The sequence below is a fragment of the Gracilinanus agilis genome, chromosome 4, assembly GCF_016433145.1.
Source record: "Gracilinanus agilis isolate LMUSP501 chromosome 4, AgileGrace, whole genome shotgun sequence".
In the NCBI taxonomy this organism is placed as follows: Eukaryota; Metazoa; Chordata; class Mammalia; order Didelphimorphia; family Didelphidae; genus Gracilinanus; species Gracilinanus agilis.
This window is the reverse complement of record NC_058133.1, coordinates 284,545,003-284,570,401: the sequence shown is the minus strand read 5'-3', so window position 1 is coordinate 284,570,401 and position 25,399 is coordinate 284,545,003. Positions and strand designations below refer to the sequence as shown.

The window sequence follows — 25,399 nt, the reverse complement described above, 5'->3', positions numbered from 1 at the left end:
GATGTTCCCAATAACAATAAAATCAAAGGTCTAGTCACAGGTCTAGTCCTAACATTAATGGCCTGAAAGGATTAGGAGGTTCAAATGAGATGATGTTGTGGTATTTTGATAAATACTTGAATTTAATCCAATAAATTGGTTAGTTGAATATTTGAAAAATGATTTTCCCTTTCCAGGAATTGTCTTTTCTCATGGTGAAAACTGGAAAACCATTAGAAGATTCAGCTTGGCAACACTGAGAAACTTTGGCATGGGCAAGAAAGTCATAGAGGAGAGGATTCTGGAAGAATGTCAGCATCTAATACAAGTCTTTGAGTCCCATCAAGGTGAATTGGTTTAGTTAATCAAGGAACCTAGAGTTTTAGAGCAGAATAAATTAATAAGCATGAACCTGCATGGAGTAAGATCCCAATGCCATTGTACCCTGGCAGAACATTCCCTTTGGACTATCCCTATCCTGTGAGGGGAAGAGCTATTGGAAATGCTCCCCAAGAGTGTGCCAATATACACACCCATGTTCTATGCATACTTATGCCACTAAGTATTATTTCTTCTTTATAAATAATGTACCATCATTTCACAATTATGTATATTAATAGATAATGAAAATATAGATAATCAAAAAAACTTCCTTTTAGTCTTAGTATGATAGAATTCTTGGCTTGTTAATTTCTACCTGAGTAAGTCATTTCACTCCCTGAAACTCATCTTCTTGTTCTGTAAAATGGACAAATTGAAATAGATGATGACCCCTAGGCCCACATCTTACTAAGCTATTTATTTTCCCAAAGGAAAAATCTGCATAGAGGCTAGATGACCTGAAGCATTAAATGCTGGACCTTGAATTAAGGAAGATATGAATTCAAATTCTGCCTCAATACATATGAGCTGTGTAACCTGGAGCAAGTCACTTAACTTCTATCAGCATCCTTCTCCTCATCTCTAAAATGGGGGTAATAATAGCACCTGCCTCTGAAATATTGTGGATTATTATTGATGTTGTTGAGGAGGATGCTATGGTAAAATACTTTGTTGGTGTTCACAAAAGTGTCTTTCAGCTCTCCCCTCAGAAAGAAAGCCAGGAATGACTTCCCTTTACCAATCCAGTATGTAACTTACTTGGAGATTATTTATTTAAAAATCTATTTATTTATATTTAACAGATACAAATATAAGAATTAGTAACAAGAAAAGCCTTAACACTAACAGGGAACTTTCTTTGTTTGCGTCACGGCAAACTCTTCTGTGTCTTCAAGCTACTCTGAAATTGCCTAGCACTTATTTAAAAAATCCAAAATGCTATCTGACTACAATCTAACTATGATCCTTATTGAAATTAACTTAATATTATTAAAGATGTCTCCAAGTAAACACCAAGTCAATCAGCCCAATATGGCAGAAGCTGGCTGACCAGAGAGTAACCCTGAGATGGCCCAGAGTCCAGGCAAACAGACCTTTGATCTTTCTTCTCACAAAATCGTTCTCCACCAAAGCAGATATGACAACTTCTTTCTCCAAGATAAATTCTCATGTTAAGAGGGTAGGAAAACCTCTTCAGATGGTTTAGATTTCTCTTTCCCCTATATACAGCAAAGAACAAGGTCTGAGTTGTCTACCTTCACCAGAAACCAAAGAGAGAATCCCCCAGAAGCCCTGACCAGCTAGCTGTCAGAACCTCTCCTGTTTCCCTCCTTCCAAGTTCTGATTTCAAGCACAGCACTCTGCCTTGCCTGCAACCTCAGAGACCCCTTTCTCAAAGTTCTTATCTTATCTGTACCTAATCAATATATTTCCTAATCCATTTCTGCAGCTCTCAGAGTTGTTCTGAGGATCAAATGGGATACTATGTATAAAATGTTTTGTAAGCCTCAAAACACTGTGTAAATGTGGTTAATCATTATAAATAAATGCAATTAATGTACTATATTAATTACATTATCATTATCTGCATATGATAGACCCTTTATAAATCTGCCTTGTCTTGAATTTCATTACAGAGTTCTTGAGATATATTAGGAAATTAATAAATGCTTGTTGGTGGATTGATTGATTGCATTGTATTATATTGTAAGAATACTCTAAGAAAATGCTATTTGTCCTTTAAGTTTAAGTTCAGAATTCTTTTACTGATCCCTCTCTTGCCTGAAATTCTGTTAACAGTGATATGTCATAGGATCTCTATACATATTTTGGCACACATTTTATTATATGAAAAATTATACATGTGGATTTGTACAACCCAAATAATTCTTTTCCAGGAAAGCCCTTTGAGATCAGCACAATATTGAACGCTTCTGTTGCCAACATCATTGTGTCAATATTGCTTGGGAAGCGATTTGACTACAAAGATCCTCAATTCCTGAGACTTTTACACTTGATTGGTGAAAATATAATACTTATAGGAAGTCCAAGCATTACGGTAATTGTCCCTTATTTCTTGTCTAATGTCAGGAGATACATTTATGTAATCAAGAGAAGGCAAGTACATGCTTTTAAAGGATCACAGATATAGATGGAACCTTAGAACTCAGTCCAATCCTTAAATCTTACAGATGAGGAACCTGAGGCTTAGAGGGGTGGTGATCTGCCCAAGGTTGCACAGAGTTCCCCTCACCCCAAATCCATTGTTCTTCCCTTTGCACTAAGTAACTCATTTTTTTTCCAAGTTGAATATTTCTGGTTCAGCCTTCCTATTTAACACAAATGGGTTCTTTGCAAGCCTTAAAGCATTTTCTATAAACTCCATATGTGGCTTTAGTCATTCCTGCAATCTTTTTTAACCCATCTTTTCTTCATCTACAAAAGGGGAATCTCAGTTCAGAAACAGATAGCTAGACCAAATGCTTTGGAGAAATAGAATGATTTGAAAAATGACATTTGTTAGCAAATATCAGTTGTTCAATAAAAGCTCAATAGCTGATGTGTTCTTAGCAAGGGAGATTGGGATGGGCAATAGGTGAACTGCCTTCATGTATCCTACAAGGATAAAAGAATAGGTCATGAAAACATTTCATAATTTGAAAGTCATGCTATTGATAGTATAAAATACTCCTTTCTTTAGGAAGTGTCAGCTTTAGCTTTATTAACTATAAATACAGATGGTTGAGAAGAATGAGATGTGCTCTATATCTTCAGTACTCTATATCTATAGTGTATAACTAATAACTATAAGGGCAATCCTGTAGTTCTGGTGCCTTTTGTCTACTTTTGTGATTTTTCTTCTTTGATGATTTTAGTACATACTGATGCCTGTTACGGATTTTTTTTGCTTTCTAGTTTATGAATATCCTAAGTTCATTGCCTAGCTCTAGCATTTACCAGCTGTGTGATCTTGCTAAATTGCTCAACCTTTATAAGCCTCAGTTTCCTCATCTGGAAGATGGGAATGAGAGTATTTTAACTATCAAACTCATTAGGGCAGTGATGGGCAAACTTTTTAAAGAGGGGGCCAAAGAAAAGGAAATGTTCATCTGTCAGTCTGTTTCTAAGGCAACTCTTTCCAAGTTTCATTGTATTGTATCCCACTCGTTGTATTCGTCAGATTAGGAATAATGTCACGCAGTGTGGGTAGAACATTTCAGGGGGGCGCATCTGGCCTGCGGGCCATACTTTGCCCATCACTGCATTAGGGTGTTGTAAGAAAAGTGTAGTTTGGGAAGCTGTCATTCACTAGGTAAATGTATTGTTATTATACATACATATTTATTATAATATATACTTATATATTGAATATGCATAGTTATTAAACTCATAATATACATTATTATCACTATATTTAAATGTGGCAATGAAATCAATGTAGCAAAGAGTCTCACGAGATTTATATGCTAGCATGAGCATAAAAAAAAAGCCAATAAGAATAGAAGATTCTAATTCAGAAATAGGTTGGACCAGATGACCTCTGAAGTTCTTTACAGCTTTAGGAGTCAAACATTTTATAATTGTAAGTTACAGGAAGACAAGTTCTCAATCAATATAGTTAGGAAGAACATCTCAAAAATTAGAATTGTCTAACAATGACATGATCCTAACATATTGGTAATAAATTCTCTGTCACTTGAAGTATTTAAGAAGGTTGGGTGATTATCATTTCTTCTTCCACAATCCCCCTCAAATCTGTTCCTGTCTCTCACATGGCTACCACCCTAGTTCAGGCCATCACCACCTATGGCCTAGACAATTTCAATAATGTCCTAATTGATCCTCTTGCCTAAAATCCTTCCCCTCTCTAATCTATCCTCCATATATCTCTTCCTAAAGTTCATCTCTGACACATAACTTTACTAATCAAACAACCTTGTGGCTCCCTATTGCCCCCAAATTAAAACTTAATAATAATAATAATAATTCTTTATAATGTTTCTCTAACCTACCCAGATTTATTACTTGGGTATACTCCTCTATTTGTAAACCAAACTTGCCTTTTCATAGACTGTTCCCTATGCCTTGAAAGTTCTCTCTTCTTCTCTTTGCCTCCTACTATTCTTACCTTCCTTCAAAGCTTAGCTCATATTTTACCACCTACACAAAGTCTTCCAGATCCTCTCATCCCAGCTACTGAAGTGCCACCACAAAAATTACTTTGCAGGTATTTCGCATATATTTTGTATTTATTAATATATGTATGCATGTTATTTTTTCCACAGTATGTGAGCTTTTTAAAGAGTTCTTTGCTTTTTTTATACCCAGCAACCAGTATTGCTCTTAAACATTCTATGAATAAAAGTTTACTGAGTGATTATTTTGGGGGGACATAGCAGGGGAAATTCATGCTAAAGGTGCCAGATTATATAATTCTAGTTCTATTGCAACTACAAGACTCTTATGCATATTTCATCTTGCCATTTTTATTCCTTTAGATCTTCAACATGTTTCCAGTCTTGGGGTTCCTTTTGCAAGATTTGAAAAGAGTACTCAGGAATAGAGATGAATTGTTCTCTTTTATAAGGATGACTTTCTTAAAGCACCTTCAGAAACTGGATAAAAATGACCAAAGAAGTTTCATCGATGCCTTTCTCATCAAACAGCAGGAGGTATGGCTTTGAGATTTGCCTTAATGAAAGGCATTTTTTCCTTTATTTTATTTTAATAGCAAATTTCAACATGTTGTCTTCCTCCCTTCTTCCCTCCCCCCTCCCAGAGTTCACAAGCAATTCAATCTGGGTTAGACTTGTATTATCAAGCAAAACATATGCTTTATCATTTGTTCATTTGAGTATATGATTTGGGGTTTTGATTTTATAGGATTATTTGCTTATAAAAGTGAATAATATGGAAATCTGTTTTATCTCTGAATTTCTATTCCTACAATGCTTTCTCTGGATGTTCTATCTACATTATTTTGAATATACTCTCTATTTCCATTGTGTTTAGGTTGTTCCCCCTCCCCCCAAGTAGAATGTAAGTGCCTTGAAGCAGACACTGTTTCCTTTTTATCTTATTTGTGTGTGTGTGTGTGTGTGTGTGTGTGTGTGTGTGTGTCCTGGCGTCCAAGCGCAGTGCCTCAAATATAGGAAATGCTTAATAAATGTTAGTGGAATTTAAACAGAAAGCCTCATCTAAGTAGGATGCCCTGGGTTCAATTCCAGCTTCAAATATTTTTCTAGCTGTATGACTGCTCATGTCACATAAAACCTCTTTGATTCTCAATTTCCTTATCTAGAAAATTAGGAGATTGGACTTAAAGCCTTTTGAGGTCCCTCTACCTCTGTTATGTATGAATTATCAAAATGAAGTATCCCTAATTCTTTCCAAATTGAGATTCTATGTATAGGAAACTTCTTTGAGAATCTTCAATCCCTAACTATGCAATATGATCAGATTGGTTTTACTCTCGGTTAAAACAAAAGTATAGAAGATATCTGACATTTATTACCATTTTCTTTGGAGAGTTTAAGATGTTCCTTCCTGAACAAATGCATCTTCAGCTGATAGTTTTTTAACTTCATCTATAAATATCAAGTAGTACTTTCTCTCATTCTACAAAAATTAGGCTTATATTCTTTCCTGAAACTTACCACTTAATTCTTATTGTCCCAAGTTCCACAAAAAAAGGTCAGGAATTAGTTTGAAATCCATATAAATGTACTTGACTGTCATCATACTATCTGAGACTGCACTTCAGGTTTTTGTTTTGGTTTTGATTTGGTTTTTATCCCTTATTATCCATTTTACTGTTTCAGGAGAAAGACAAATCTGATGACTACTTCAATAATGATAACTTGGTGGCCCTTGTTTTTAACCTGTTTGCTGCTGGAACAGAGACTACTGCCTCCACTCTACGTTGGGGAATTCTACTCATGATGAAATATCCTGAGATCCAGAGTATGAACCCATATTGTTCTTTAAAATTGCATTTTTATTCTTGTCTTTTTTTATATCTCCTAGATTTATCTGTTTTTCTACTTTTCTCACTTCTCTTCCATTTGCATAAGTCACTTAATAAGAAGGGGATGGGGAAAAGGCAAAGGCTGGAGAATTTTATATACTCTCTTAACCCTTGGATGTTAGCAGTGTGGAAAAAATAAGCATTCGAATGAAAGGAGCCCAAAGTTTGAGGGTACTTTTGGTGTCTTTGTCAAAACCTAAATTGGGCCATCTCAATAATGTTTTTACAACTATTCACTTACATATCTACTCATGTATATTCTAATTCCTCTTTTTCCTCATTCCCCATTTCATCCTATAAGAAAAGGTCCACAATGAGATCACTGAAGTTATAGGATCAGCCCAGCCTCGAATTGAGCACCGAACTCAAATGCCATATACAGATGCTGTCATCCATGAAATTCAGAGATTTTCTAATATCCTTCCAATGAACATATCCCGGGAAACTACCACAGATGTGGTCTTTAAAAACTATTACATCCCAAAGGTACAAGAATCAAAGATTGGAATATATGTGTGGAGAAAATGAAGGTCCTTCAGCCTATAGAAATTAGAGAATCAATATCATTATTAGAATAAATGTAGTCATAATTACAATACAAGAAAAGGGCAGTGGCTCATTTAGGGGAAACGTGATCAGATCATGAAAACATATAATTATACATCTGTATTTGGAAGCCTCAGAGGCCATCTAGTTGATTCTCCTCATTTTGGAAATGAGGTAACTAAGACTTAAAGAGATCAAGTGTCATGTACAAGGTTACAAGGTAATAGGTATCAGAGGTTGGATATTAATCCAGTCTTTTTCCTTTAGCTACCTTGAGTTCTCTGTGGTCATGTTCTCCCCTTGCTTCAATTTTATATTATTTTTATAAATAAATGATTGATGTTTGGGGTGGTACACCAGTTATACCTAAAATACCCCTTACTTCTTTGTAACAAAGGAAATCAATAAGCAAAAAATGATCACATTCAACATCATGTGCAGTATTCTCCATATGCAGGAAAGAAAGAAAAGAAAGAAAAGAAAGAAAGAAAGAAAGAAAGAAAGAAAGAAAGAAAGAAAGAAAGAAAGAAAGAAAGAAAGAAAGAAAGAAAGAAAGAAAGGGAGGGAGGAAGGGAGGAAGGGAGGAAGGAGAAAGGAAGGAAGGAAGAAAGAAAGAATTGATTTTTTTAAACTATCTTTAGTCCCATAAGTACACTCCATACCATAATTTAAATTTCTTTTCCTCTGGTACCATAAGCTGTTTCAGAGTCAGAAAACTGAATCCAGATAGGAAAATAATGCCAATTCTCTTAATGACCTTATTCAGCATGAACTTGTGATTATGAAGGCAGATTAGTATAATTGTCATGAGGCCTGGGGCAAGTTTCTTTCTTATGTAGGAGTCTTAGTTTATCTATAAAGTTCAGGTAGTAATTTGTGGTAAAATGACTCCTACAATTAAATTCAAGGTTCAAAATAGCAGTGGGGCCATGATGTGCCTAAAATTCAAATCCCCTTCCCTGACACCCAGCCTATGCTGTTACCTCTATCCACTTTGGACAGGAGTAATCACTTCTAGCAGTTCCCATATCACATGACTTTAGATGTTCGATAGGAAATATTTCTTTGGGGGTTTTCTCTGGCCATAGATATCCTTACCAGATTTATTCACATCTGTGCACCTGTCTCTAACACCTTGAAACTGCATGGCTTCTTTCTTCTGAGATCAAATTATTGCATCCATATCCTCTCATATATTTTCACAATAAAAAATTTAAATTCTGTCCATGGTGCAGGACTACAGAAGATAATAAGCTATATACAGCTCAAATACTAACATGAATTGATTCCTTCCATTGTTGCAGATTGCCCATTCATACCCAAAGAAATAACACTTTTTAAAGCAGTATGTCATAAGCACCATTCATCACTGCAGGGTGGAAGCAACAATAACAGCAAATATAGGAATGAATCTGATCAGGATACACTTTTCAGTCATCTCTAAATACTATAAGTAATAGACTGACATAATGAGACATAACTCACTATACAAAGTCTGGGAAGGAGACTTAAAGATAAGCCAGAGGTGACTATCTTAGTCATAAAACTCTGAAGAGCCTATAGTTGAGTATAAACCCTCCACAAAAGCAAATGCCATCTAGATCTTGTAATGAATTCCTGATTTCTGCAACTAACTTAATAATTGTTTCTGTTATCTTTATCAGGAACCAGGATTCAGTTTCGCTATGCATTCAACATTAAATAGTTGATAACAGAAGCTCTTAAGCCAATTCTCTCCTGATCTACCACTGTGCTTATACATAGTTAATTTATTAACTGGAACTAGCTATTATTAAAATCACAGTTGAAGTTGCCTAACATAAGGATTATATGTGATTCTTTGTTTTATAATCACTGATATGAAAGTAATAAAGGCAATTTCCTTTTCAAAGCTCACAGTACTTTATAAATGCTACCTATTGCTATTCCTAGTATAATATATAGTATTATGTTTGATTCAGATCCAGAAATTAAAATCTCAGCTCCACCACTTACCCGTGTGACCCTGGACAAATACAATAATTTAATTCAAAGTTCTTCACAAGCTCTTTCCCTCCTCTTATTTTCTAGTATTCTTACATCTTACTCTCCTCCAAGTACTTTACAATCTAGTGACTTTGCCTCCTTGCTGTTTTCAGTACATGATGCTCCATCTCTATGCTCTAGGAATTTTCACTGGTTGTTCCTACATCTGGAATACTCGTTCTCCTTATCTACACCTTCTGGCTTTGTTCAAGTCCCAGCCAATATCTCACCAATTACAGGACATTTTTCTCAATCTCCCCTACTAGTGTCCAGAGCCAGAGAGGTAGCAGAGTGGGGTCAAGAAGATCTGAAAACAAATTCAACCTTAGACACTTATTAGCTGTATAAATCCTAGCAAATCTCTGAACCACTGCCTGCCTCAGTTTCAATTATAAAATAGGGATAATAATAATGCCTATCTCCCAGGGTTGTTGTAAGGATTAAATAAGAAATAATTTGGAAATATTTAGCATATAATACACATAGTAGGTACTTAATAAATTCTTGTTTTCTTCCTTCTTTTCTGTATCTCCACAGTGCCTGACACATATTAGGCACTTAATGCTAACTGCTCTACTGTTTAGACTTCAGTTTTCTTACTTGTAAAATGAAAGATCACATTCTAGGAAAGAGTACTGAAGCCTTTTACTATTCCCTTATGATCATTACTAATTAATACTTTATTTCTAGGGGACTGAGGTCATTACCTTGTTATCCTCAGTACTTCAAGACCAAACTCAGTGGGAGAAACCTTGCACTTTCCATCCCCAGCATTTTCTCACCAAGGAAGGAAAATTTGTCAAGAAAGATGCATTCCTGCCCTTTTCAGCAGGTAACGTATGATCTTTCATCTCTGAGATTCATTGGAGAAAACAAAGGAACATTAAAGTTAGGATTTTTTTTTTTTTGCATAGGTGGAGAGAGGATACAGTGCTGAGTCAGGAAGATTAATCTCAAATTCAAATCCAATCCCAGACACTAGTTATGTGACTCTGAACAAGTCATTTAACCCTTAACACCTAACAGTTTAGGTTGGAGAAAGAAACGGCAAACCTCTCCAGTATCTTTGCCAAGAAAACCCCAAATGGAGTCCCAAAGAATTAGTAATGACTAAACAACATCTAGTATGGGGTTTGATAGCTCAATACACAGGTTGCTTCTAACAAGGTTACAAAAAAAGCAAAGTTTGTCATTATACTCTCTCTATCTTTTAATTCTTTTGTCTTGGTATGGACCCCTCAAGCTGCTCTGACTTGGTGTTTTCACACATTCAAAATTTTGTAGCTACTTTAATTCCTTTTGATTCCAATTTACACACTGGTCTTAGAAATTGAGCCAATTTAACAAATAATGATTATGTTCCTATTGTGCAAAAATGCTTTGCAAGGCACTGGGAACATGAAAATGGGAGTAGGAGGATGGGGAGGAAAGGTACCAACCTTGCTCTCCAGGAATTGGCAATCTACTAAGGAGATATGAGAAATACACACAAAAAATATAAAGTACAAAATGAGGCAGAAAATGATAGGGACAAAGGAGAGATGTATGATATTCCTAGCACTAATTCTCAAATAAGAGAATGTAAATTCAAATCCTGCCACATATATGTGTGACTATGTCAGTCATCTCTCAAGTCAGTTCATCTCTCTGGAGCTCAATTTTCTCACCTCTAAAACAAAGATAATGGACTAGATGTCTTCTAAGGTCCCTTCTTGTTCTAGATCTATGATCATGTGGTCTAAAAGAAAAAAAATTATATTGGAGAAATAAAATGTATATTGGAGAAAATGTATATTAGAGAAAATTATTGGAGAAATAAATTGGAGAAATAATCCTCAGAAGGATTTTAATAGACAGAGATAAGGAAGGAATGCATTCCAGACCAGAAGGATTTCCTACATGAATACAAAGGAGTGGAAGATAGCAAGACAAGGCCCAAAACAAATAAATTGAATAAGATTATAATGTTGAGCAAATAAAGATGAACAATTTGAAACAAGACCTAACAGCTATAGAATCATGGATTAGAATCATCTAGATCAAACTTCTACTCAAAATATGACTTTGATGGCATCCTATTAAATTACCAAAAATTTATTTTATTGAACTAGAAAAAAATAATAACAAATTTATTTGGAAGAAAGATCAATAATATCAAATTAATGAAAAAGATATAAAGGAAAAAGATTTAGCTGTTCCAGATTTTGAACTATATTATAAAGCAGTAATTATCAAAACTATCTGGTACTGGCTAAGAAATAGAAAGGTAGATCAGTGGAACAGAATAGACATATAACAAATTGTAGGAGTAGATTAGAGTGTAAGAATCAAAATTAATATCCAATATTCTAAGCATTACATTTTATAAGATTTTATTAATTATAACTAACATTAAAAGTAAGAGTAAAAAAGCCAGCTTTCCTAGCTGTGCACATGGGAAAGAGAGCGAGAGGCAGAGTTCCAGAACTTATCTATACACAGGTAAGGATGCGAATGTGGGGACAAAGGGAAAGGGATGCTGAGAGATGTAGTTCAGGGGTCCAAGATTTTCTAATTATACAAGAGTAAACTTGTATTTGAAAAATATATAGATCCAAATTTTGGGAATACAAATTCACTATTCGGTAAAAAATGCTGGGACAAATTAGAAAGTAGTTTGGCAGAAATTATGAATAAACTAATATCTTACACCACTCGCTGGAATAAGATCAAAATGAATATACAACCTAGACATAAAATGGCATATCATAAGTGAATTAGAAGTACAGGGAACATGTTACTTCTATCAGATTTATTGATGGGAGGAATTTATGAGTAAACAAGAGCTGAAAAATATTGTGAAATAAAAATAGGTCATTTTTATTACATTAAATTTAAAAGTGTCTGTACAAATAAAACTAATGTAGTCAAGATTAGAAGGAAAGCAGGAAATTGAGGGGAATTTTATAAACAGTTTCTCAGGTTAAGGTTCATAATCTAAAATATACAGGAAAATCACCAAATGTAGAAGAATAAGAGCCAATCTCCATTTGTTAAATGGGAAAAAGCTATGATGACAGTTTTTAGATGAAGAAATCAAAGCCATATATAGGTGTATAAAAAAATCACTATTGATTAGAGAAATGCAAATCAAAACAATTCTGAGATATCTCATGCCTATCAGACTGGCTAAAATGATAAAAGAGCAAAATGGCAAATGTTGGAGAAGACATGAAAAATGGGGACACTAATACACTATTGGTGGAACTGTTAACTGATGCAACCATTTTGAAGAGCAATTTGAAATTATGCCCAGAGTTATAAAACTGTGTTTACTCTTAAAGTTAGCAATACCATTGCTGGATCTGTTTCCCAAGGAGATTGGGGAAAAGGTAAGGAACTTACGTGTTCTAAGACTTTTAGAGTAGCTTTCTTTGTGGTGATAAAGAACTGGAAATTGGGGTAATGTCCATCAATGGGAGAATGGCTGGACAGATTGTAGTATATGATTGTGATTTTGAAGAGGGGAAGGTTTGCTGGAGAAAGAAAATTAGTTCAGTTTTAGATATGTGGAGATTGAGATATCTATGGGACATAGATCTGAGAAATCCAAAAGGCTATTGATGTTGTGCTTTAATTTTGGAAACTAAATTTGCATTATGCTGGGCATCATTGCATAGATCACCCAGCCCGTGGGAGATGAGATCACCATGCAATACTATTTTTCACTTTAGTTTATTTGGATTTTTATTTAGGGGTTTTGATTTTATGAGTATTCTATTACAATAATGATCAATATGGAAATAGATTTTGCATGATAATGCATATACGAGCCAGATCAAATTGCTTACCATCTCTGGGAAGGGGGAGATAATTTGGATCTTATAACTTCAGAAAACTTACGTGGAAAATTGTTATTACATGTAACTGATAAAATAAAATATCTCTAAAAATACAATCACTATACAAGAGAGTATAAAAAGAGACACTTGCAGGGGAGGGGAGATACCCATAATTGATAGATATGACATGAATAAAGAAAGAGCAAAAGGGACTAAGGAGTGATAAAAAAAAAAGTGGAGGAAAAAGAGGAAAGAAAAGTGTTATGAAAATCCAGGGGGAAGAGTATCCAGGAGATGGTCTATTGTGTCAAATGCTATAGAGGAATCAAGGAAGGATAAGCGCCAAGGAAAAGGTACAATGTTTGACAATTAAGAAGTCATGGGGCGTGGGGGGGGGGGGGGCAGCTGGGTAGCTCAGTGGAATGAGAGCCAGGCCTAGAGACCTGAGGTCCTAGGTTCAAATCTGGCCTAAGAAATTTCCCAGCTGTGTGACCCTGGGCAAGTCACATGACCCCCATTGCCTAGTCCTTACCACTCTTCTGCCTTGGAACCAATACACAGTATTGACTCCAAGATGGAAAATACGGGTTTAAAAAAAAAAGAAGTCATGAAGAGGCAAGTAGGTTGCTCAGTGGTTAGAGAATCAGGCCTTGGATTCAAATTCGGCCTCAGGATACTTCCTCACTGTGTGACCCTGGGCAAGTCACTTAACCTCAGCTGCCTGGCCCTTACCACCACTCTTTTGCCTTAGAACCAATACTTAGTGACTCTAAGACAGAACATAAAGGTTTAAAAAAAGTCATTGGTAACTTTGGAGAGCAGTTTCATTTGGATAATGAAGTAGAAAATCAGATTGCAGAAGGCTAGAATAGAGTGAGAAGAAAGGAAATCATTTACTCCCAGGCCACCCTGGCCTCTGTTCTAAATACTATTCTTAGGGACCAAGAGATATTTTGCCTCATATACTTCATAGAGATAGTACCATACATGGAAGGTAAATTTTAAAAAAATAGTCTTAGGAGAGTGTAGGATTAGTGATTAAAAATAAGTATGGCCAAATCCATTTATATAGTATTTTATACTACAAAACAATTTACATATTTTATTTCATTTGATCCTTCAAAATAAATGTATAAGATAACTAGAGTAGTTATTATCATTCTTGATTTCCAGATAAGGCAACTGGCCCTTAAGGTAAATGATTTGCCCCTAGGTCAAGCCCTGAATAAATGGCAGAACTAGGAATGAAACCCATGATTCTGGAACAAATCTTGTGTGGTTTCTACTCTTATTCAGAGTAGCAACTAGGGCAAGGCCATGCCCCCAAGGCAATGACTCTAAAATGATGCCAGCAGCATTTATACTCCTTCAGTTACATAAAAACAATTGTTCTCAGTTCCTTATTGAAAAATAAGTGAAAACAGAAAGATATTAAAAGATCCCTTCTTCTTCCCAAGCCCCAGCTCTGTCAATGAAGCACCAAAATCACAGGCATTCCACATACTTAAATCTAAAAAAGTCAATAATTTGTGTATATTTTTTTCTAAAATTTAGGTAATAAAAAATCCATTTAGTTACATTTTTGTTTCTTTAATAAATTTAAATGTCCTTTATGTTTCACTAATTAATAAATGTTCCATTTAAAAATCATTTCTCAGGGACAGCTGGGTGGCTCAGTGGATTGTGAGCCAGATGTAGAGCCAAGAGGTCCTGGTTCAAATATGACCTCCTACACTTCCCAGCTGTGTGACCCTGGGCAAGTCACTTAACCCCTATTGCCTATCCCTTGCCACTCTTCTGCCTTGGAATCAATAACACAGTATTGATTCTAAGACGGAAGTGAAGGATTTTTTTAAAATTCCCCGGGGGAGCACCTTACATCTTAATGAAATGAACTACACTTGCTTATGACTCCAGGTGACTTCCATCACCCCATCCTCCCACAATTGGGTAGCTCTGCTGTATTCTAGGATCTCCCCTCAATTGAAATTATCTTAAAAAGCTGATCTGAGGTAGCATGCTTTGCAAAGTTAATCCCAGATTGAAAAATGCTAGGACAAGAAAAGTGGTAGTTAAATCTATTCTCAGCAAATAGCTCTATCACAGTACAAATAAAACAGACATGAAGTTTCTCTAAAGAACAATTTTTCCAAGCTAACTTCAGACCTCATCTGTTGGACCTGGAAACTCTCCATATTCTCAGCTTTCTTTCTGATCTCTTTAGTTCTCTCTTTCTGAATACACAGTCCTATTTAGCTTATCACACACTGAATGAAGATAAATATTATTTTCTAAGGCGGAGTAAGGGAAGTAGGGAAAGGGTTGTTCAGTCTTAATAACATGCCCTTTTAACTGGACCAGCCAGACTTCTGATTTTTCCATATAGCATTTCTTTATCTGTGAGATTAGTCTCTTCTACTACTGATAAATTCATTGATAGAGGAGATTGCCTCTCCTCTGTGACAACCTGAGCTAAGAGGTGAGTGCGAAATTGAAATGAGAACTAGAAGAGGCTGGGTTATGGGTAGATATCTTAAAAACTAAAACTCCTTTAATGCCACTGGAGTCAGATGACCCCAGAGAGAGCAATCATGCCTCAGGATCCAGAATTGGAGGGAGGAAGGGAGTGGGAAATAAGCATTTATTAAGTGGTACTACTAGTTAGGAACTGTGCTCAGTGCTTGAAATCCTTGAAAATCCTGCTAAACAGCTATCATCAAGAGAATTTGTATACTCTAATTTGTGAAGATAACCAGATGTTATAAATCCATACATACTGGGTGAGGCTGAGGGGAGTAGTTTTCTATTCAGTGCTAAAAGACTCAGTTTTAATTTTTTTGTTGTTGATTCTTTTTGTTTTTTCATCATATTCATTTCAAAATAGACCCTCCCCTCTCTTTTACCCAATTAGCCTTTTCTTTTAAAAACAATTTTTTAAGGGAGACCATTCTTTTTTTTTTTTTACAAAACCAGTACATCAATTGTTATTGTCACTGAAAAACATCCATAGTTGTTCCCCACACCTATCTCAGTAACAAAGGGAATGTGACCACTTTCGATGGGGAAAAAAAAATGAAAAAAATATATAAATATATACATATATATTCCCTGCTTCAAAGTTTCAGAGAAAGTGATCATTCGAAATCTTTTCATTCTCTCCTTGTCTCTTAGTAGTATTAGCCAAGTATCTCCTGTCACCCCTACATATACACACCTCCAACTCTATGTTAGAGAATGTTATAAGTCAATCTTTAACTGAAACAAACATCTAAATAGGCACAAATGTATAAGGAGATTGAGAAACTACCAGCCAAGAAGGTGGGCAATGATCCAAAAAACTCTCCTCAGATGTTTCCATGAATTTCAAGGAAGCTAAAAGCATGGGAATTCCTTTTAGAAGAGTTAAATGTGCTAGCCCACAAGAAGGGTATTGGTACAACAATTAGCTGTTATTTGATCACATAAAAGTGTTGTATTACACAGTGAATTATTTCATGTGGTAAAGGTCTGGTTAGAGTTAATGGAATGAGTAGACACAGAGGCCATTGGGCGAGTATAGACACTTGTAGTCACTGTGGTGTTCACAGGTGGCTATGTAGATCTTGGTCAGGCTGGTTATTAAATCCACACATAGCAGGTACCAGAAGTAAATTATGACTTGTGAAATCAGGCTCAGACTAGTACAGCATGATGAATGGTAGCAGCTGAATTTGCTCCTTATTCCCATATCCCTGTAGAAGAGTGCTGGCTGAAGTAATGAGTGCCACATGTAGATAAGGTTAGGATTTACAAAATATGGAAGCAGGAATGAAGAGGTATTGTTTGTTTTTCCACCTCCCATGGTGATTTCTGGATGGCCTGAAAAAAAAAAAGATATTAAATTATTTCAATAAGAGTAATAATGGCAAGAGAAAACTGGTTTTCATGCATTAAAAAAAAAACCTTTTTTTTTTTAAAGAAAGGATTCTTAGCTGAAAAAAATCACTTAGAGATTTACAAAAGGCTTTGTTTCCCAGAGTTTTCACTATAGTGCAGGATTTTGCGGATGAATACTGTACTGTACACAATGGAAACGCAGTAAGCCACTACCACTTCCACAAGTTTGCCAATGTGAGATTGTACATGGCACACAGTATCCTGGGCACCGATTGGCTCAGTGGCTGTAGCATCAGTCTATTTGTTCTCCCACACTGTAAGGTCTGATTGCTGTGATGTTGTTCTGCAATGTTGATGTTTTTGTAAAGTTTTCGTAAAAGTTTGAATTCATTACAAGCCCTAAGCCACCCAAATGTTCTGTGCCTTCTAAGGCAGTAAATGCTGCTACTTCACAGATTTTCAACTATCACGGGGGTCTCTGTAATGTAACTCCCGCCAATAGGTGAGGAATCAGGGTACTCTTCTCTTTTAGCCTCAGAAAGACAAAACATTTAAAAATTTTTAACTTAGAACCATCCACAAAAATGTATTGGAAAAGTGGTAGGAGAGGGTCCCAACTGTGGGACATGGCTAATTATCAAAGTTGATAAGAGTACTAGCCTGGAGTTAGGAAGACCTGAATTCAAATCTAGAGTCAGACACTTACTAGCTTATGTAACTCTGGACAAGTCATTTAACCTCTGTTTGCTTCAATTTCCTCATTTGTAAAATGGGCTGGATATCCAATATCTTTGCCAAGAAAAACACAAATGAGATCACAAGGAGTCAGACATGAGTAAAAAACAGCTGAACAACAAAATAACACCTATCTCCCAGGGTGGTTGTGAGGTTCAAATCAGATAATAATTGTAAAGTGCTATGTAAATGTTAACTATCATTATTATTATTGTTGTTATTATTATTATTATCATTAATGGAACTCATCTAGCTGACTCTCTATGGGCCATAAAGATAAGGCCAACCAGTTTATTCACTCACCAGAATGCTGGATCATCCAACCAGACTTAACAAATAGAGCCAGCAGAAAAAAAAAACTAGCTCATTGATTTTCTATGTAAAGGAAACAAACCTAACTAGTTTTTCATTCACTTGGAATTCTATGCCATCCAAATAGATTTAAGTTATCTCTATTCCTAAATTGGGAAGCAGCAGTAATCAATGTTTGTCTGAATTGGGAAGTTAGCACAAAAAGTCATAGAATTCCAGGGAATTATAAGCAATAAAAATATTTTGCATTTTACCATTTAATTTTTCATACTGCATTTATGGGTTACCGTTATGAAAAGTGTATATTATCAGAATTAATATATTATTACAAAAGATAATATGTAGAAATGAGTATTCTAGTGAAAAATCAGTTTTTGATGGTTGCAGAAACCTAACCTCCTATTTCTCATAAGTTCAATATATCAATATTCACATTTTTTATTTTTGCACTGTTTTCTAGGAACATTACACCCACATAAGCTGAGGATTTGAATGTGTCTGTGTATATATTTTAGTACTGTGTATATATTATTTAGATATTTTATATACCTACATATTATACAATATCTCTTAGATATCAAGCCCTTATCAAAGAAATTTGATGTAATTTTTTTCAAATTTGGCTTTCTTCTTATCTGAAATGTATTAATGTTGTCTACACAGAAGCTTTTCAAATTTCAGTTCCTTCTTCTGCTATAGAGTATTATGCTCCTTTAATGAGTATCTTCCTTTCACTCCTCATCTCTTCTCATTTGATATTCCCCTTTCAATTAGTCCCAGTCTTAAATGTTTTGTGTTTTTTTTTGAGGGGGGTCAGGGTTGGTGCCCCTTTCCAAAAAGGAGTTATTTTATTTTCTTCACTATTGATCTTTATTTTCTGTTTGACTTATATTTTCAGATTCATGTCTCTTTATAATTATCTGTTCTCTAGTTTCTCTGTATTCTCTATACTATCAGTTTTCAAATTATCCATTAGAGGGTTTATGCCACTTCCTTATAGGTCTTGTTCCATGGATTCACCTCTTCCATTGTGTCTCATTTCCAGAACAATGTCAATTACTATTATTCATTATTATAATAGCAGCTAACACGTATATAAAACACAGTTCCAGACACTGTTAAGCACTTTAAAATGATTATCTTATTTGATATTCACAACAACCCTGAGAGGAAATGAGGAAACTGAGGCAAACAAAGGTTAGGTGCTTTGCCCAGGATCACACAGCTAGTAATTATCCGAGGCCAGATTTAAACTAGATTCTTCCTGGCTCCAAGCCTGGCACCTGTTCCACTGTGTCACTTAACCTAGTCCCATGGTGGGACCCTTCCTTCACCATGCCTCAGACTACACAGTCCACCAATGATCTATACCTTCTCTTGTTAACCTTTTCTCTATTGCTATCGCTGCCTTACCTACTGGATTTATTAATATCTCCTTCATTTCTATTGTTTGTAGTATTCAAAAGGCAAAGAATCTCTTTAGATTCATTTTAAACATGTTTCAAATTCCTTTTTATTATTGAAAGTCCATCTGTGATTCTATATGTTTAAGGTCAAATTTGCAGTATTGGTCACCCTGGACTGCACGCATACTGAACTCTATTACTCTTCATACTACATTTTCCCATTCTCTCTTCTCTTCATTTCCCTTCCCTTCCCTTCCCTTCCCTTCCCTTCCCTTCCCTTCTCTCCTCTTCTCTGATAAGTACATTGTGAATGCAATGTTTTTCTCTTCTATTTATTCTTTTACCTATACAGGGCATATTCTGCTTTCATAATTTGCTTTTCTTTTAAACTATTCAGGAAAAGTGTGCTGCGGTTCCATGTTCTCAAATTCTGCAAGGTCCTCTGGCTCATTCATTATTTGAATGCCCTTTCCTTTGTAATTGGTAGTCTTTCTCCCAAAGGTTTGAAGGACTTGTTTCTGAACTGAATTGTTAAATTTAACCACTATGTTTAGAAGTTTGAAACCTTAAGTTGTTTTTTGTTTGTTTATTTGTTTTTCTAGAGGTGATCTATGTATTCTTTTAATTGGAATTTCATTTTTTATGTTTAAAAGTTTAAAGTAGTTCTCTTCTTTTTATGATTCTTAGGTTGTCTCTACACATCTTTTTTTTTTTAATGTAATATGTTTTGCTTGCACAGTGAACATATTTTCTTTTCAACTGTCTTTAGTTTCTTTTCTTATAGGCTGGTCCTAACTTCTGCATATTTGCATCCCCAATATATTGTCCTCTCTTTCATTTCTTTGGTGAGACTTGCTATTGCAAATGCAATGTTTTTCTCTTCTAGTTATCCTTTTACCTATGCAGGGCATATTCTGCTTTCATAATTTGCTTTTCTTTTAAACTATTCAGGGAAAGTGTTCTGTGGCTCCATGTTCTCAAATTCTGCAAGGTCCTCTGGCTCATCAAATGTTGGCTAATTTTCCTCCATTTTGAAATATTTATTTATAGATGCCTGAAATTGTTTACTAGATTTGAAGGCCATTTCTTTCTCCTAATGTCTTTCCTGTTGATTTTTCTGTTTCATTTCAAGGTTTTTCAGTTTTCTTCTTTCTGAAATCTTTGGAACTTTCTAGTCTTCTCTCACCCACCTCCACTTATTTTCCTTAGCACTTTCTTCTTGATTCCTCCCCTCTAATTGTGGTTTCCTTTTAGAGTTAGATCTCAAAGTGTCTCAGCCTCCTCCCATGAGGAACATTTCATGATTTACCAGCCTAGGTCTCTGCTCCAAGAGACTTCTGAATGATCAAAACTGGCCCCAGCTGGATGCTGTGTTGCTCCCTTAGGTTTGTGGAGTAATACATTGCTTCCCACGGTGTCCTGTACAGGTGACTTGTTCCATTACCTTTCTTCCTCACTTCTCTGGATGGCACCAGCAGTTCAGAGCCTGATTTCCCCAGTACTAATGTTTCCTGGGTTGCAACTGATCTGGCTTTTGCCAGACTTTAGGCAAGCTGGCTTTTGAAAAGACCAGATCTTGAAGCTGGGGTCTCCGGAAAGAGGGAAGGTAAACGAGGTTGGTTTTTATGTAAGCCTGTATTGTACGCTTGGGTCTGCTAATGTGGCCTCACTACCATTATTATAAAAGGTGGGAGAGGGGCACTGAGTGAGCTCAGAGTCAGTGACTATTGGTTCCTGAGTTTTGGGGAATTTCTTAAAACCTTTTGGGTGTCATAGATTTTAAGATTCTGGGTATTGTAGATCAGAGAGACAGATAAAATTGTTTCATCTTTGATGCATAATTTCTGTTTTGAAGAGGTTTGAGAGTTCATGGGGATCAGAGAAAATGTCTAGTCCTCCATCTTGCTATCACATGACCAAATAACCTAACTACTCATTTTTCAGTTATTTAAATCAGAGCCTCCCAGTACTCAGTAACTAATCTTTCACTTAGGAAATAAAAACTCACTAAATCTCTCATGTGGAAAAAAAAGTCTTTATTCTAACATTCCTTAATTTCCAAATACTTATAATTATTCTTTTTTAAAAATTTTATCCTAAGGACCAGAGCCCTGAAGTTCTAGTCATTAATCAGCTCTATAAATGGTCTTACATCAATTTGTGTCCTTAAAAACTTTGTCACATCTCATCATTTTTTAAAAATATTTTTTTCAAGTTGATCACCTACAATGAGGGATCACCCTATATTCTTTAAAGAGTGAGTTAAAACTTTACAGTTTAGCTATAGTTCATTTTCTATTCCTAAACCACTCACATACCATCAGACATTTGTTATCTTTATATACAATTTTGGCAGTTTTTGTGAAAACCAAGTTGTTTTTCTATACCTTCCAATTACCAAGCTGTCCAAACTTGACATATCCAAAATTAAATTCATTATGTTTTTCTCAAGACCCTCCCCTCTTCCTAACTTTCCTATTATCATCCTGGGAATGATCATCTTCCCAGAATATTTCCCTACTCACAAGCAAGGGTATCATCCTTGATTTCTTACCTTCAGGCCATATATCCAATCCATTGCTACCTTATTCATTTTACCTTTGAAATAGTACTCATACATACTCCCTTCTTTATTCTTTCCACTGTTATCACCCTAATGCAGGCCCTCATCACCTTATTCCTGTACTCTTGCAATAGCCTAATGGTTGATCTCTCTGCCTCAAGTCTCTCTATATTCCAATCTATCTCTATTCTACTGTTAAAGTGATCACAGGTCTGATCATGTCACACATCACCACCCTTTACCCATCACCACTCTTAAATTCCAGTGGCTGCCTCTCCAGGATCAAATATAAAATCCTCTGCTTAGCATTCAAAGTCCATTATAACATGGCCCCTCCCTATCTTTTGAGTCTTCTTACACTTTACATTACCTACCATATTTGAGATTATGATCCATTGACACCAGTATATCCTCCTTTACTGTTCCTTGAACAAGAGACTCCATCTCTCATCTCTGGACATTTTCACTGGCTATCCTGTGCTTGAAATTCTCTCCTCATTTCTGCCTTCTTGCTTCCCTGACTTTCTTCAAGTCAGCTAAATCCCACCTCCAGTGAGAAGGTTTTCCCAATACACATTCATTAGAGTGCTAGTCTTCTGTTAATCATCATAATTTTATCCTTATATAGCACGTTTGTACATATTTGTTTACATGCTATCTCTCACCCATTTGTCTGTGAATTCCTTGGCAGCAGGAACTTCAGTATTTTGTCCTTTTTTTTATGCTCAGTAATTAATACTGTGCCTGGAACAGAAGGCACATACTAAATAAATGCCTGTTGAATGAATAATGACTAGTACAGAAGCAATACCTTACATCCTTTACCAATTAATTTAATGATTTAATTATTTTTCTTTATGAAAAAAGTACTTCTTATACCTTCAGTTCCAAACTCTTACATATAAATGACAGTCCCTTCCAAGGATAGGACCTTATATAAGAATCCCCTCAACAAAAGATTCTATACGTGGTACAATTGTTCACTATTCTTTCTTTTCTTCTGTCACATTTTTGGTTAGTTGAGTTTTCTTTCTCCTTTATACCATGAACTATCTTCATTGCTTCAGCCTCTACTTGAATCCTAAATGTTCCATGTTTTAGGCCCTCAATTTCTATAACATCTATAGCATTTAAGACAATCAACATTTCAGTTATTTTATCAATTTAATTTTAAAAACATGGTGGAGTAGACGGAGAGTAGGCCCTGGAGTCAAGTAGACTTCAATTGAAATTTTCTGCCTCCTATGCCTACTATGTGACCCTGAATAACTCATTCAGTGCCTCAGAACCCTCAAAGAATCTAAATTACATAGGAGTAGCTGCCCCACATTGAGGAGGGAGCTTTCACTTTGGAAGTTCCCTCAAATTAGTGAAATCACATTTCTTCCCAAAAGAAAAAAAAATTTAGACTAGATTGAGGATACTCAGACAAAAAAAAAAAATTGAAGTACTGTGTAATCCCTACCCTCACCTCGGGTGGTACAAATAAAATGCCAGGACCGTCATCTTTCTAAATTCAAATCTTGCCTCAGATACGGTTGGGTGCCTTGGGTAAGCCATTTAACCCTATTTGTCTCAGTTTCCATATCTATAAAATGAACTGAAAAAGAAAATAGAAAAACCACTCCTGTTATCTTTGCCAAGAAAACCCCAAATGGAGAAAACAGAGTCAGATAAGACTAAAATGACTCAATAACAACAACGAAAGCAAAGTGACCTTCAAGGTGGATGTGCGATGTAGGTGGGGGTTTAAGGTTGGGGAAGATTCAGCATGGGCAAAAGTAAGAAAATATAACACATATTTTAAAAAGCAATACAAGCAATTTCAAGAGAGAAAGTGTGCTGCTAAGCAGAAAGGCAGAAAAAGGCCTCCTGTAGGTGATGACACCTGAACTGTATATTCACACAGAAATAGGCAGATATTTACATAAAGACTTACATGTAGGAAAGTGAGGCTCAGCATAAATGCATAAATAAAGGTCTTGCTCAAGGCCATATAGTAAGTATAAGAAACCTTATTTGCTATTTTATTGTTTCGATTGTAAAACTTTGTGCTACTATTGCTTTCAGTCTGTTCCTCACATTTGTCCTTGCAGGTCGGAGGATGTGTGCAGGGGAGTCTCTAGCCAAAATGGAGCTGTTTCTGTTTTTCACCAGCCTTCTTCAGAAATTCACCTTCTACCCATCTCCTGGAGTCTCTAACAATGACCTGGATCTCACTCCAGACATTGGATTCACAACACGGCCACTGCCCTTCAAGATTTGTGCTCTGCCATATTCCTAGGGGCTCTCTTGGGCTCCTTCACCTGGCTCCTGGATATCTATCAATCAATCAGTCAGTCAATCTATCTATCTATCTATCTATCTATCTATCTATCTATCTATCTATCTATCTATCTATCTATCTATCTATTCTTTCTCTATCTTCCTTCCTTCTCTACCATCTATTTCCCTTCTCCTCAGGATTTGCCACCCACCCAGATGACTGCCCTGACTCTTAATTTCATCTGCCTGAGGGATCATTCTGTTCTAAACACAGGGATTCTTTTGGCCCACCAAACTATCTCAACTAGTCATTCATTTCTAATTGCTGTAGGCAAGCATGTTGCTATTGCCCGTCTAGAGGATTAAAGTAAAGCAACTAAAGCACTAGTAGCATTTTACTCCGCTGATCAAGTAACTACTTATTGCTTAATATTTTTCTGTTTCAAAGGTGAAGGTTTCAAGTTACTTCCAAATATCAGAAAAGCTTACAGGAATCAGTTTCTTAAATGATCAGCAAAAAGAAAATCGTATCACATTCTGATCAGGTTGATCACATACATCTCCATATGTAAACTACTGAAGAAAATCAGCTTTGAGAAGTGATTTTCACCATTAGATCCAGCTCATTAGCCTCAGTCTTGTAAAGCAAAGTATTGAAGGATAAAGGACTAGCTAGCCCAGTCTTCTTGCTTGCAGGTATTGTCTTAAACTGCAAATTTTAAATAATTGCATAAATATCAGCAATTATTATTACTACTCACAAGAGGTGTATTTTAATCATTTATGATGTCACAAATTTCCATCTACCATCTAAGTATTTCTTTCCCTTTTCTCATAAAAGGTAATCAAAGTCCAGCACAACCCAAGACAAATTCCTAAATAATGTCAAATAAGCAAAAATATTTTTCTTGACTTCTCAATTTAAGTAAAACTGGATGAAGGAAAGAAAGAGACAGAGAATTAAAGACATAGAGAGAAGAGAAAGAAAGAGAACAGAAAGAGGTAGAAGGAGAGGAGAGAGAGGGAGAGAGAGAGAGAGAGAGAGAGAGAGAGAGAGAGAGAGAGAGAGAGAGAGAATATGCTAATCTCTTTTCCAAAATTCTTTGGAGAGCAAGGACCAGATCTCTGGGATTTTCTATAGTTCATGTAATCAGAACTTCTTACCATTTTACCAGTTGTTCAATTACTTCAGTGGTTCCCAAACTTTTTTGGCCTACTGCCCCCTTTCCAGAAAAAATATTACTTAGCCCCCTGGAAATTAATTTTTTTTAATTTTAATAGCAATTAATAGGAAAGATAAATGCACCTGTGGCCATCGCCGCTCCCTTGGATCACTGAAGCACCCACCAAGGGTGTAGCGTCCACTTTGGGAATCACTGAATTACTTCTTTTTTGACATTTTAAAAATCCATTTCTTTTATTTTTCTCTCTCCATACATGCAAAACTTAAGGTGTCTCCACA

General features: G+C 35.7%; 1 protein-coding gene across 2 annotated transcripts in view; it reads left to right on the top strand.

The window, feature by feature from the left end:
• LOC123246997 (cytochrome P450 2K6-like) overlaps positions 1 to 24,697 on the top strand; it is a 29,697-nt gene extending 5,000 nt beyond the window's left edge. Inside the window, exons 3-9 of one of the 2 annotated variants that reach the window (XM_044675782.1) lie at positions 177 to 326; positions 2,259 to 2,419; positions 4,860 to 5,033; positions 6,183 to 6,324; positions 6,690 to 6,874; positions 9,650 to 9,791; positions 23,769 to 24,697. In XM_044675782.1, the coding sequence (XP_044531717.1) occupies positions 177 to 326; positions 2,259 to 2,419; positions 4,860 to 5,033; positions 6,183 to 6,324; positions 6,690 to 6,874; positions 9,650 to 9,791; positions 23,769 to 23,956 (1,142 nt within the window). In that variant the 3' untranslated portion in view covers positions 23,957 to 24,697. Of the gene's footprint in view, positions 1 to 176; positions 327 to 2,258; positions 2,420 to 4,859; positions 5,034 to 6,182; positions 6,325 to 6,689; positions 6,875 to 9,649; positions 9,792 to 9,873; positions 9,994 to 23,768 lie in introns of those variants that run through there. The other variant, XM_044675783.1, reaches the window with a different exon arrangement.
• Positions 24,698 to 25,399: the final 702 nt, after the last annotated feature.